Source organism: Lepidochelys kempii, chromosome 4, assembly GCF_965140265.1.
Source record: "Lepidochelys kempii isolate rLepKem1 chromosome 4, rLepKem1.hap2, whole genome shotgun sequence".
NCBI lineage: Eukaryota > Metazoa > Chordata > Testudines > Cheloniidae > Lepidochelys > Lepidochelys kempii.
The window spans coordinates 95654893-95669170 of NC_133259.1; the positions used below are offsets into that span (position 1 = coordinate 95654893).

The following is a 14278-nucleotide window of genomic DNA, read 5'->3' on the forward strand; positions in this document are numbered from 1 at the left end:
CACTTCAGCACAATAAGCAGCAGTGGTCAAAAATGCTAACAGAATAATAGGAAATATTAGGAAAGGAATAGAAAATACGGCAAGTCATAATGCCTCTATATAAATCCATGGTACACCCACACCTTGAATACTGTGTCCAGGTCTGGTTGTCCCACCTCAAAAAGGTTATAGTGGAACTGGAAAAAGTTCAGAAAAGGGCAACAAAGGTTATCAAGGTTATGGAACGACTTCCATTTGAGGAGAGACTAAAAAGATTAGGGCTGTTCGTCTTTGAAAAGAGAGGACTAAGGAGAGCGATTATAGAAGTCTATAAAATCATGAATGGTGTGGACAAAGTGAATAGAGAAGTGTTATTTACCTTTTCCCACAATACACAAGCTAGCGATTTTAATCACCCAATTAAATTAGGATTAGTACAAACAGAAGTACTTTTTCACACAACGTGCAGTTAACCTGTAGGATTCATTGCCATGAAATGTTGTGATAGCCAAAAATATAACTCAGTTCATAAAAGAATGAGGTAAATTCATGGAGGATAGGTCCACCAATGGCTATTAGCCAAGATGGTCAGGGACACAACCTCATGCTTGGGGAGACCCTAGACCTCTGACTGCCAGAATCTGGCAGGGGAAGACATGGTTGGATCACTCCAACTGCGTTGTTCTGTTACACTCCCTCTGAAACTCTGGTACTGGCCATTGGTTAGACCCAGTATGTCAACTTTTAATGTTTTTCTGATGAGATACAACAGGTCTGTATTAGATACAATGGACGTAGGGGAGAGAAAGGATTAATTTAAAAAAAAAATAAGATAAGTAAACAGGAGTTAAGGAATCTAGCTGAACTCCTGTGTATATAGTATTCTGTTTCAGTACCCAAAATTACTTTCTTTGAAGCTATATACTAACCATCATCCCTGGTGAATGGTTGTACAGGTATATGATTCCTGTAGTTAAGGTTGCTCAGTGCTTCCCATTATAAAACACCATTTTCACTTACTTTTAATTTTGCCAAATTTTAACCATTTGGGCTGAAACTTTCCATGTTGCTGGTCTGTCTCAGGCTAACACTCTCTCTATTTATAATTATTTCAGCAAAAATGGTTACACCATTTCCCAGAAGAAGGTTAGGGAAAAATATTTTGTTTTGCCCATGTTTAAAAAAAATTAGAATTTAGTTTAGAAACTGTATTTCCTCCATGCTTTGGAGCAGGGACTTGAAATTTAGCAGGGGGTTCACCCTGGTGTCAAGATGTGTATTTGGCCATCCCTGTGAAAATCCGTTCAAATTTGGCCAAGTTTTCATCCTCTCAAAAAATCGAAGTTGCACATGCTTAGTCGAGACATATTAGAGTTTGGCAGCTATATTCTCTGAAGATTCTGTCTGCACTGAGCATGCTTTAGCCCAGAGCTTCAAGGACAGAAAAGGACTTTCCCTGCAATTGCTGTCTCTGCAACCAGGTGACACTGGGGTGCCAGGCACAGGAACTGGTAGGAGGGAGACTGTCTCTCCTGTGCTCTTAGTGGTTCCCTGCTGGTGCCCTGGCAGCATGGTAGCAATGTGAAACCACCTGACTGAAATGCCGGGGGATGAGAATTTGTACTTAGAGGGTTCATGAATAGGGACGTCTGTGCCTGGGGTAGGGGATGGGATTAGGGTGGGAGGCTAGGACCTGGGACTAAGGTGAGGGAACTGGGATGAGGAGCTAGAGTGGGGAGGCTGGGAAGCTGTGTCAGGGTTTGCAGGAGAGGGAGAGAGATGTGGAGCCAGGAGACCCACAGGAAATGGAACAATGGCAAAGGCAAGACAACCTCAGGTGTACACATTCAAAGCATCTAAGCTAACAATGGCTGGGCCATCAGTGGGGAAGAAGCTATTACGTATGGCTAGAATGGCTACTCTTCCCAAGGCTAAGCCTGGGATCAAAGCATATCTAAAACCTCAAAGACCCTGGAAGGGGGTATGAGTGAGCTAGGGGAGACCACCAAGATTGTATCAGTGAAAGGCTGGCAGGGGATGACAGAGAGAGAGGCAGATGTTGTGACTGGGGCAATGTGCTTCTCTCAGCCACACAGTTAATGGGGGTTGAGGGAAACTTACAAAGGCGTAAGTAATACCCATGCATGTAGGCTGTTTATTGCTTTCATGGTTTGCTCTACATGCTTTGTGCCTTTGAGAAAAGACAAAATAATGCTTGGTTTTGAAGATGCTTGTTCTATGTCACTGCAAATGTGTGCTGTGACTGGCTCCCTAAGGGAAACTCTTACCGGTGCCAATACCGAGTTGGACCTGTGTTAACATGGTTGGGGATCAGGGGGCTGCAGCCCAGAAATCCAGTTTTGGAGAGTGGAACCGCTTGTCTGTAGATCCCTTGCCTCATTTGTTGCAGAAGCTGGGGGTTGTAGTGAATGAGGCAGGGGACTGCAGGAAGAGAGAGGATGCTCTCATGGTTAAGGAAGTTGAATGCTACCCTGCAGAACTGGATTCTATCCCTGCCTCTCCCACAGAGCTCCGACATGATGCTGGGCACATCATTTAAACCAGACTTGTCACAGGTGGCTACTAGCTGTGTGCTCCTCATTTTCTGGGTGTCCGGCTTGAGATCCTGAGGTCTGATTTTCACCAGAGCTGAGTACTCTCAGTTGCATCGGAAGTCAATGAGAACTCTTCTCTGAATGAAAAAGTGATATAAAATGCTAAGTTCTCTGAAAAATCAGGTCATGGGCATCTCGGATTGGGCAGCACTGTTGACATTAATGTCTCTGTGCCCCAGCTGCCCATTTATTAAATAGGGCTGATAATACCATATATTCTCACAGGGATGCTATGAAGGTAAATAAGCTAATGTTTGTGGAACACTCAGATAGCTGAACCTGCCCCCATTGAAGTCAATGGCAAAACTCCTACCCATTTCAGTGGTGGAGGTTAGGGTCCTTAACAGGGCAGTATAGGACTGAGTTCAGGATCAAAGCTCAAGAGGGTTAAATTAATCATTATAGTGTCTGATTAAAAAACGTCTGCTGTCTGTTCCAGGGGGCTTTCAGAACGCTATGGAAATTGCAGAAGGCTAGGTTTCTAGTGGCTTTCACATCTCCCCATTGACATCAAAGGAAGTCTTTCCACTGACTGTAGTGGGAGCTGGATCAGGCCCACAATGCTGAAGTTAACCCAGACTATATGAATGACGAAGTTGGGACCATATTAAGGCTGACATTGGCATGAACCAGTATTGCTTGCAAATAATTATTTGAGTATGCCTTATAATTTTTTCTCTTTATCTGTATTCTCTTTGTTCTCCGCTTTACCTCTACTGCTTCATTGCTTTCTTTGTTCTAGTGAAGTATTTAAAAATGGCCAACAACAGGATCTGGCAGCAAGGGGTAAATTCTGTCCCTCTCTATAGGTAGGTCTACACTTACGGCGGCATGTACAGTGCAGGAACTGCGTGTCCCATGAGCATGGGTATAAATAGCAGTGTAGACGGTTGGTGAGGCACTGCTTAGGTGAGTGGAGTACAGATATGCCAGAACCCTAGGGGATATACACTACGTGGCTCTCCATAGGCCTGAGCAGTGCCTCCCCTGTAGCAGTGTAGTGTCTCGCTCTCACAGCTTTTCCCTGCGTCAGGGAAGCTCCCTGCTGCCAGAGCCTTTCCCTGCTTCTTCCCGCTGCCGGAGCCATTCACTGCTGCGTGTAGCTACACGCTGCAGGTGAAGCTAAGGCTTTGGCAGGTGCAGTTCTATAACATAACACGAGGGAGCATAGGAAGTGTGGGTGGAGTAAAGGGGGAGCACACACTGTGTGGCACAGCATTCTGACGTGTGGGGACTCCCAGTGTGACATTGCATATGTAGTGGTGGGAGCATTGGCAGTTACTCCATTGTGTGTGGCTCTTTCAAGTCTCCAGCGTCTTAGGGCACATAAGACTGTAAAAGCCTCTGCAGAGCAGCTCTGCAGACTCTCTGGGACTTTAAGGAGGGACAAGGTTTCTTTCCCGTCCACTCACAGGCTGGGTGCTAGCAGGAAGATCTGACCCTTATGGATTAGCAGGTCCAGTGGAACAGTGGTCTCCCACGAATCCTGGCCTATCCACTTGGAGCACTTTTATGCTGTGTATGCTAAAGAGCAGTGCTCCTTTATGGTCTTTCTGGAAGTACAGGGTTCGGGTTAATTCATGGAAAACTGTGGTTTAATATTTTATTTTCTTTAAGTCTCATGATTTCAATTAAATGTAATCATGAATATTAAACACATTTTCTTCATTAGTTTAAATCCTTCATGTTCCCTTTTTATTTTCAATGATGTGCTGTGTGTCCTATCGTAACATGCCTACTCTAGGTGCATTAGGAAGTAAATGTGCCATAATGGCAAGGCATCTTCGTAATTACTGGCTTCTGCAATGGCAATGGAATCAGTTTTACCATATTGAAATACTTCCGTAACTCTGAAACCAGATTCTTGGAGCAGCCAGAGGCTGTGTATTATGATTAATATTTATTATATGTATTACCATAATGCCTAGGAGCACTAGTCATGTTGTTGATCACTTTTCTGACAGGAAAATTGTACATTCATTTTACATCCTGATACCTCAGGGTCCCATTCAAAAAAACAACATCCACATCACTGTGGGTGGAGGCTGTTCCTCTCCTTTATGCAAATGCTGGGATATTATTTTTCTGACAATAAAATAGAGTAAGGGAATAAAACCCCTGGGGGGGGGAGAGAGAGAAATGGAGACTGCAAGTGGTTCTAGTCCCAGAACTGGAACTACATGTTTATGAGGTTGGCAGGCAGAAAGGTGAAATGTGTTCACATAAAGCAGGGGTGGGCAAACTGCGGCCCTTCAGACATTTTAATCCGCCCCCGAGCTCTCGCTGGGGAGCAGAGTCCAGGGTTTTCTCTGCTCCAGCCAGGGAGCGAGGTTGGGGGCTTGCTCCACTCCGTGTTTGCCGTGGCGCTATGCTGCTCTCAGAAGCAGTTGTGTGTCCCCCCAACCCGCTCCTACACGTAGGGGCAGCCAGGGAGCTTTGCATGCTGCCCCTACCCCAAGCACCACCCCTGCAGCTTCCATTGTCCAGGAACTACAGCCAATGGGAGCTGCAGGGGGGGGCGCCTGCAGGAGCCGGAGGGGACATGCTGCTGCTTCCGGCAGCTGCTTGAGGTAAGTGCCGCCCGGAGCCTGCACCCCTGCCCCATCCCTGATCCCCCTCCCGCCCTCTGAACCAGCACAGAGCACGTTCCTGCACTCCAAACCCCTCTTCTCCAGCCCCACCCCAAAGCCTGCACCCCAATCCCCAATTCTGTGAGCGTTCATGGCCCGCCATACAATTTCCAAACCCAGATGTGGCCCTTTGGCCAAAAGGTTTGCCCACTCCTCCGATGTAAAGGCAGTACTGTATGGTGTACTGGGAAATGTGAAGTACAGACTTGGGGCCAGCTCCTCCCTTGCTTTGCCTCTTGTGACATTACTTATACATCTGAGGGAAGTGAGTGGAAAACACTCCCAAATCAAAATGGTAATACTGAGGGGGAAATGTGGGTTGGAACTAGTTTGGACTTCCTTGGGAATTGGTAGGAACACTCTAACTGTGAGATGTAACCAAGTGAAAACAGTTGCACCTGACTCAGAATTAAAGGGGGTGGATGAAGAAGAGGCGCCAAAAGAAATCTGATTCCCTGAAGTTTTGAATTGCAAATTGGGATATGCTTCCTCTGGACAAACTGACATTCTGAATGAAAGCATCTTAGTGCCTGAAGTAGGGTGTTATCTTTTCCTTCTCACTCTTTATCTTTATGTTCTGTTTCTGTTCTCACTCCTACCTTCAGGTAATTTAAGCCCTTCCTTAGTACACCTATATTTTCTAGTACATGCAGTAATTCTTTCTCAGGCAGTGTCTTCCATCCTTGATAGATAGGAAGTGCTCTTCACGTCAGGATGGATTTTCCCCATCTATATTCCCTTGTCCATTGTTGCCTTCTGTTGTTTCTCTTCTTCACTTCACCTTTTTCTAATCTCTCGCTTTGTCACTTATTGATCTGGTTCCAACCCCTTCTCTCCCTAATTTCTTCCTTTCTTACCATTTGACTCCTCCTCCTCCTTTCCTTTCTTCATTTCCATTCTGGTTCTCCTCTCTCTGCCACGTACTTGTGTCCAATCCTCCCCACACCTATTAATACTAATTCCCAACTCATTTGTTTCTAACTGATGCTGCTCCTAGCTCTGCTTAATACTTCAGTTTCAGGTAGAACAAGGAATGGAATACAAATTACAGGATGCAGGAGCTGCCTGATAGCGTAGGAACAGCACTTTGTAAATGAGTGTGTAGATGAGTATGACGGCAGGGTCAATGGAAGATAACCAAAAATCTACTTCATGAGAGGACATACTCCCTCATCTAAATATGTGCACTACTTAGGCTATGATGGTTAGGAGTTGCACATTTGAGTTAATGTATAAACAATAAGAAGAAAAGGAGTTCTTGTGGCACCTTAGAGACTAACAAATTTATTTGAGCATAAGCTTTCGTGAGCTACAGCTCACTTCATCGGATGCATTCTCAAATAAATTTGTTAGTCTCTAAGATGCCACAAGTACTCCTTTTCTTTTTGCGAATACAGACTAACATGGCTGCTACTCTGAAACCTGTATAAACAATGTAATGTATAAACAACAGTGAGGTACAATAACTTCATGTTGAGCCATTTAAAACCTTAGCTCATGATTCACTTTCTAGGAATGAGTCAGTATTCGTGGTAGATGTTTACTTAGTAGACTAATAATCATGTTGGTTTGTACTTATGTCTCCATGTGTTGATTTTGTCATTTGAAATGCAATCCACTGGAGACTGAGTAAATCATGTGGAAGGATGTGTTTGAACTTTATCTAGGAAGATATATGTTTCTTAAGAATTCTGTTTGAGACAAAAAGTAGTTAGAAACATTGCAGTGGACACTGGAATCTTCACAACTGGGGTGCCTGCTTGTAACAATATTAATTAACTGTTAATTAACTGTATATAGATTGTAATCTTATTTCAGGTTGTCATAGTTAGATGATGATGATTATTATTATTATTTTACGTTTTATTTTACTGAAATGTACTATGATTTTCTGATTTCAAAAACTGGCCTGCATAAATAGCATACAATTTTGGACACTCTACCAGGCATAAACTGGCAGGGGTCACAATTATCCTTTCCTTAAAAGTTTTACAAAGAGTGTGTTGGTTGATCACAGGATGACAATGAGCCACCAATGTGATGTGGCCATGAAAAAGGCTAATGCAGTCGTAGGTTGCATCAGGCGAGGTATTGCCAGTAGAGACAGGGAAGCGGTAGTACCGTTATACAAGGCACTGATCAGACCTCACCTGGAATACTATGTGCAGTTCTGGTCTCCCATGTTTAAGAAAGATGAATTCAAACTGGAACCGGTGCAGAGAAGGGCAACTAGGATGATCAGAGGAATGGAAAACCTACTTAGGAGACTCAAAGGGCTTGGCTTGTTTAGCCTAACCAAAAGAAAGCTGAGGGGAGATATGGTTGCTATCTGTAAAGACATCAGAGGAATAAATACCGAGGAGGGAGAGGAGTTACTTAAATTAAGGGCCAATGAGGACACAAGAACAAACGGATATTATCTGCTCATCAACAAGTTTAGTTTTGAAATGAGACAAAGGTTTCTAACCATCAGAGAAGTGAAGTTCTGGAACACCACTCTAAGGGAAACAGTGGGGGCAAAAAACCTAACTGGCTTCAAGACTGAACTTGATAGGTTTATTGAGGGGATGATATGATGAGACTGCCTATAATGGTACGTAACTGATCTGCGACTGCTAGCAGCAAATATCTCCAGCAGCCAGTGATGGGACACTAGGTGGGGAGGGCTCTGAGTTACTACAGAGAATTCTTTCCCAGATGTCTTGCTGTTGGGTCTTGCCATATACTCAGGGTCTAACTGATTGTCATATTAGGGGTCAAGAAGGAATTTTCCCCCAAGTTAGATTGGCAGAGACTCTGGTATTTTTCACCTTCCTCAGCAGCATGGGGCCAGGGTGTAAACTAGTGTAAATGGTGGATTCTCTGTAACTTGAAGTCTTTAAATCATGATGTAAGGATTTAAGTAACTCAGCAGAGGTTATGGATCTATTACAGGTTATAAGTCAGAAGTGAGTTGGTGAGGTTTTGTGGCCTGCAATGTGCAGGAGGTCAGACTAGATAATCACGATGATTCCTTCTGACCTTAAAGTCTATGAGTGTTTAACGTCTAGATTGCGTTCAGACCAAAAGAAATTAAAAACCAAACCAAAAGAAATTAAAAAAGCAAATCAATAAATTCAAGTAACTTCTTGTTCTGAGACAAAAAAATCTACATACATGCTTTTATAACAGAGGGCCCTTGTGCATAACTTTATGTTGAGACCTCAACCAGATGAGTCATGACATTACTTTGCATCTTGAAGTATCAATCTGACGGACAAGATGTGAGATGGCATCTCTTAAAAGTATTTAATTATCTGTGGGAAACACACAAATTTCAGAAATTTGTGATATTTTTGAAACGTCCCATGGTTACAATATGTACAGTATTATAAAAACACTATAGTTAACAAAACAGCATAGCATGTATGCGTAAAAACACTAGAGAATTGCCAAAAAATTAGCAAACAGCTGTACAAAAAAATTTGCAAACAGCTGTGGTACATTTCTTGAAGCTGTTAAGAGGCAATAGCTGGCTTTGCCAGTCAGCCCTAAAATAAGCAATAACAATGTTTCATTTCTACCACAGTGGAAAGGGAGTAGTGTCTTGCTTTGGTCTGTAGGGCCACTCACTCTTCAGGCATTCATCAACTCACTATTGATGAGTCCTAAAGAAATTCTTGCCTTACTCCTTGGCTGATGAGGCGGTGAAACATTTAAGTTTTAGTGAGAGAGAGAGGATGATGAACTTCAGGGCTGCAAAGCAGATGCAAAGTACTTCTCTCCCTCCCCAGAATTTACCTAGTTGGAACACAGTAGCTCAAACATGCAAAAATGTAAAATAAAATTTGGGGTCAAAAACCTTGTATACTTTTCTTAACAACTTAACATTTCCCAATGTCATCTCCACCCTTTTTGCCTTTGGACCTCCATATTTAATAAACTGATCTTTTCTGTTGAGGTGTCTGTACTCCTTCCTGCTTAGTTTGTAGAAACTATTCTTTGCACATTACATAAAACGTTGCATCCCATTTCCAAAAGCTCTGTTACAAGGAGTATACAATTAATGTATCTCATGAATATTTGTTTTTCTTTTCTAGTTGACTCCAGTGTGGACGCGTTGGCTGTGTTTATGGCAAGCAATAGCACGACAGACATTGTGAATCGCAATAATCCTGCCACTCCCCCAAATACTCTTAACCTACGCTCCTCCCATAATGAACTATTGAATGCGGAAATAAAGCATACAGAAACAAAGAACAGCACTCCCCCAAAATGCAGGAAAAAATATGCATTAACTAACATTCAGACAGCCATGGGCCTTTCGGATCCAGCAGCACAGCCCCTTCTGGGGAACAACTCTGCCAATATAAAGCTGGTGAAGAATGGAGAAAATCAGCTTAGAAAAGCAGCAGAACAGGGGCAACAGGATCCCAACAAAAATCTCACTATGACTGCAGGCATAAACATAACTTCTGAGAAGTTAGAAGGTAAAGAGCCAACCCCTCAGGATTCTGCAGGCTGTGAAATATTCTCTTCTCAACCTAGGAGGAGCAAGAGCTTCCTAAATTACTATGCAGATCTGGAAACATCAACCAGGGAACTAGAACAAAATTTTGGGAACAGCCATGTAGTGATGGAGGAGAAAGCGGCACAAAGTAACAGCCAGGCTTCTACCATGATTGTCAATGGGGATGTGTTGCCTCAGAAACAAAACAAGCTGTCCAGTCCAGAAGATGGCCAAGTAGCCACTGTATCATCAAGTCCTGAGACTAAGAAGGACCATCCTAAAACTGGAGCCAAAACAGATTGTGCATTACATCGGATTCAAAATCTGGCTCCAAGTGATGAAGACTCCAGCTGGACAACGTTATCGCAGGACAGTGCTTCTCCAAGTTCACCTGATGAAACAGGTACAAAAGTGAAGAAATGTTTCCCTCAACCCTTAATAACTATCATTCTTTAAAAATGTGTTTGTTGTTTCTCTTGAGTCTCATTGTATAGACAGCTGGGGATAAGTGAGACAATCTGGGAGAAGAAAGGGACATTACAATTCTCCTTACCAAGCAGTAGCTTGTTTTGGGAGAGTTATGAGTCCCGAGGTAAGATTAGATGATCATTATGGTCCCTTCTGGCCCTGAAATATATGAATGAAGTAAATCATAGCTAAACCTAATGGTGAGACTAAGCCCTGGTCTACACTAGGACTTTAGGTCGAATTTAGCAGCGTTAAATCGATGTAAACCTGCACCCGTCCACATGATGAAGCCCTTTATTTCGACTTAAAGGGCTCTTAAAATCGATTTCCTTACTCCACCCCTGACAAGTGGATTAGCGCTTAAATCGGCCTTGCCAGGTCAAATTTGGGGTACTGTGGACACAATTCGATGGTATTGGCCTCTGAGAGCTATCCCAGAGTGCTCCATTGTGACTGCTCTGGACAGCACTCTCAACTCAGATGCACGATTGTTTGCCGTTGCTCTAACGCAGGAAGGGGCAACTGACGACATGGCTTACAGGGTTGGTTTACAGGGAGTTAAAATCAACAAAGGGGGTGGCTTTACATCAAGGAGTATTTCAGGCAGGACTTCACGGAGGGTTCCAATAAGAAATGGTGCACTTAAGTTATTGTTCTTATTGGAACAAAGAGGTTAGTCTGGCCTCTGATTGATACATGGCTAGATTTACCTCGCTGCACCTTCTCTGTGAGTGACTGCAGTGTGACCTAGAGGAATGAGTCCCCTAGACGGGGGAGGGGGGGAAGCAAATGAATACAAAACAAATCTGGTCTATTTCTTGTTTTGATCCACTCCATCTATCTTTTACATCTTTGGCTGGCAGCAGATGGTGCAGAAGGACTGCATGCCATCCACCTCTAATGGCTGCTCTGCAGAAGATGGTACAGTACGACTGCTAGCCATCCTCATCTCTTGCCTGCCTGGCAGAAGATGGTACAGTACGACTGCTAGAAATCCGTATCGCCTGCCTGCTCACCATAAGACAGTTCAATAGGACTGACTGCAGGACTAAAGAGAATGACCTGGTCAAGTCACTCCAAATTTAGTCCCTGTGCCCATGTCTGCCCAGGCACTCCTGATCGACCTCACAGAGGCGACCAGGAGCACCTCGGACATGATGATGACGGCTACCAGTCCTATTGCACCGTCTGCTGCCACAAGGCAATGGGTTGCTGCTGCTGTGTAGCAATGCAGTACCGCGTCTGCCAGCACCCAGGAGACATACGGTGACAGTGAGCTGAGTGGGCTCTGTGCTTGCCGTGGTATGGCGTCTGCACAGGTAACTCAGGAAAAAAGGTGCGAAACGATTTTATGCCCTTGCTTTCACGGAGGGAGGGAGGGAACGGGGGCCTGAGGATATGTACCCAGAACCACCCGCGACAATGTTTTAGCCCCATCAGGCATTGGGATCTCAACTCAGAATTCCAATGGGCAGTGGAGACTGCGGGAACTGTGGGATAGCTATCCACAGTGCAACGCTCCGGAAGTCGACTCTAGCCTCGGTACTGTGGAAGCACTCCGCCGAGTTAATGCACTTAATGCACTTAGAGCATTTTCTGTGGGGACACACACACTCGAATATATAAAACCGATTTCTAAAAAACCGACTTCTATAAATTCGACCTAATTTCGTAGTGTAGACATACTCTAATACATAGCTCCTCATAAAATTAAGAAAGCTGACAACCTTCTATAAAAGGGGCACTGTCAGGTACCACAGCTGAGGTCCCAATGATGGTGGATCCTAAATTTGACCTTAATTTTTTAAAATTCAAAGCACTTAATCAGTTCCAGATGATCATTCATTTCTTTTAAACACCTAGCCCTTTGTTGCTGAGAAATTATTAATTTAAAACAAACAGAAGGTGCATCTAACGCACTAATGGTGATGTGAGCTGGTAATTCTGGTACATGGTGTATGAGTACAAAATCTACAGGATAAGATATATTTATTTCAAGCTTTTGAGGCTTTACAGGGCAGAAAGATGTTTTTTTAAAAATATTCAAATCTATTAGAAAAAACCCCAATTTTAGGATATCCTTTTAAAAAAATCTGACATTTAAATAATGCATTTTATGCTGCATTCTGCTGTTCTGTATGCTAATTCAGAAGTTGAAATCACTGGGTTTCACGTTTTGAAAGCCGGGGTCCATTAATTATTTGAACAATAATGGTGACTACTGCGGTAGCATTGTTGCAATTTACAGCTCTTCTATATTATTTTTAAAGCTGCAAATAATTCATTTACTGTAGTTAATGGACTTTGTCACCTTTTTATATTTGGATTTGTATGAAAGGATATTAGTTTGTGGGGAGGCAAATCCTGTTCTCTGTAAAGGTGATCTGGGGCCAAAGAAATTGTCATACCTATGTATGTATTACAAGTGTGTTTCGCTACAGGAGTGCAGTAGTTTTATATCAAAATTGTTCAACAGTGCATTTTTGGCCAAATTCACAGCTGGAGTAAGTGCATGCAACTCCTGTGATTTCATTAGAGTTGTGCCTAGTTAACCCAGTGGTATATTTGGCTCTATAACTGTAAGAATTAAAAATATAAAACAAATGAACAAAAACCCTGAATAAACCCTTAATACCAGGTGTACTAACTTTAGTTGGATTTGATCTTTCTCCATTATTAATAATTATTATTATCGTATTGCTGTAGTATCTAGAGTTAGAGATTTCTCTTTGTTAGACTAGACGTGGTCAGTGTAATAAGATCTCAATTTCTGATTTGATATTCTTTCTTAGTGTACATCATGTACAGTCTGCGTCTTTGTTGTCTGAAGCAAGAAACCAGCTGAAGAAAATGTTAGTGGCATCTGCAGTATATGTTTGATTAAATGGTTTAATATTGTGTTCACTAGCTCTCTGCATAATTGACAGTCTCCACGGATGAGGCCCTGGAGAATTGTGGGTACAAATAAGCTCTTTTATTCTGTAACCTTTAGGGCCTTTGAGCAATTTCTGGATTTTTTTTCTTTAGTGTGGATTGTAAGCTTTCATTTAAAAATAGTTTTTATATTGTGACGACTCCCCCCCAACCCCAAAAAACAATTGTCCCTCTCCCACGAACAAAAGCAGTAGTAAATTATCTCCCCTCTCAGTCAAATGTAAGCAGGCATCATTTTTAAGAGCTAATGTTGTTAAACGGGGACAATGTAAGCCGAAGTAATGCCAGCTTCTGAAAATGATAACTTTAGGCTCTCCAATCCATTTCTTCCCCCAGAATGAGCTCTTTCGTTGTGCAGTGAAGTGGCATTTCTATGACGGACTGCCCAGACTGCTATGGTTTCTGGAGTAAACTCGTGGCCTCACTGAAGTCAGTGGGACCAGAATTTCACTCCTGAACTTTTTTATTCCTTTATACTTGAACTGCAGGAAAATAATATTTAGAAAATTGAGAGAAACTATTGAGAAAAATTTCAGAAAACGGTCACTTCATGTAATATGAGGGATTCTTTCCCCGTCCTGTGAAGCTTCTAGTACTGGTCAGTGTCGGAGATGGAGCACTGAACTAAATGAAACATTGGTCTGATCCAGTATGGCAATTTCTTGGTTCTTAAAAGGTTTTTTCCTAAGAAGTTAAGTTTTGGGGTTTTTTTTTTTTTGCAAATTTAAGGATTTTAACCATTAGTGCCCATTTTAAAGCTCCCAGAGCATTAAAACACCTGAGTGTTGTGCTAATTTACCATCTTTAATTCACCTCTGGCATCTTCTAGAGTGGATAGTTTGTTGATGTGACAGAAAGAGGTCAAGACGCCAAATGTGGTATTTTCCTTTGCAGTGGCTCATGGATGTCATGACTGGTGCTTTGTAAGACAGTTAAAGCCTGATTTTTTAAAAGATGTTGAGTATCAGCAGCTCCAATTTTGGGGGGAAAAAATCCTTCACTAGTAAAAACAGCAAAATTCGTGATTCCCGGAAGTATCTTTAGACATACTTAATATCAAGCAAATTTTCTGAAAGTAGTTCTCAGCAGTGACTCCATTCACAGATGTCTTCAGTGATTTGGACCACTGGGCATCCACAGGAGTCTGTGGCCCATGATCAAGT

At 42.7% G+C, this 14278-nt stretch overlaps 1 protein-coding gene across 9 annotated transcripts in view; it reads left to right on the top strand.

The window, feature by feature from the left end:
* APBB2 (amyloid beta precursor protein binding family B member 2) overlaps positions 1 to 14278 on the top strand; it is a 318929-nt gene that overhangs the window by 144062 nt on the left and 160589 nt on the right. For all 9 annotated transcript variants that reach the window (XM_073342186.1, XM_073342194.1, XM_073342189.1 and 6 more), the window contains one exon: positions 9304 to 10116. In XM_073342186.1, coding sequence (XP_073198287.1) covers positions 9304 to 10116 — 813 coding nt within the window. The remainder of the gene's footprint in view (positions 1 to 9303; positions 10117 to 14278) is intronic.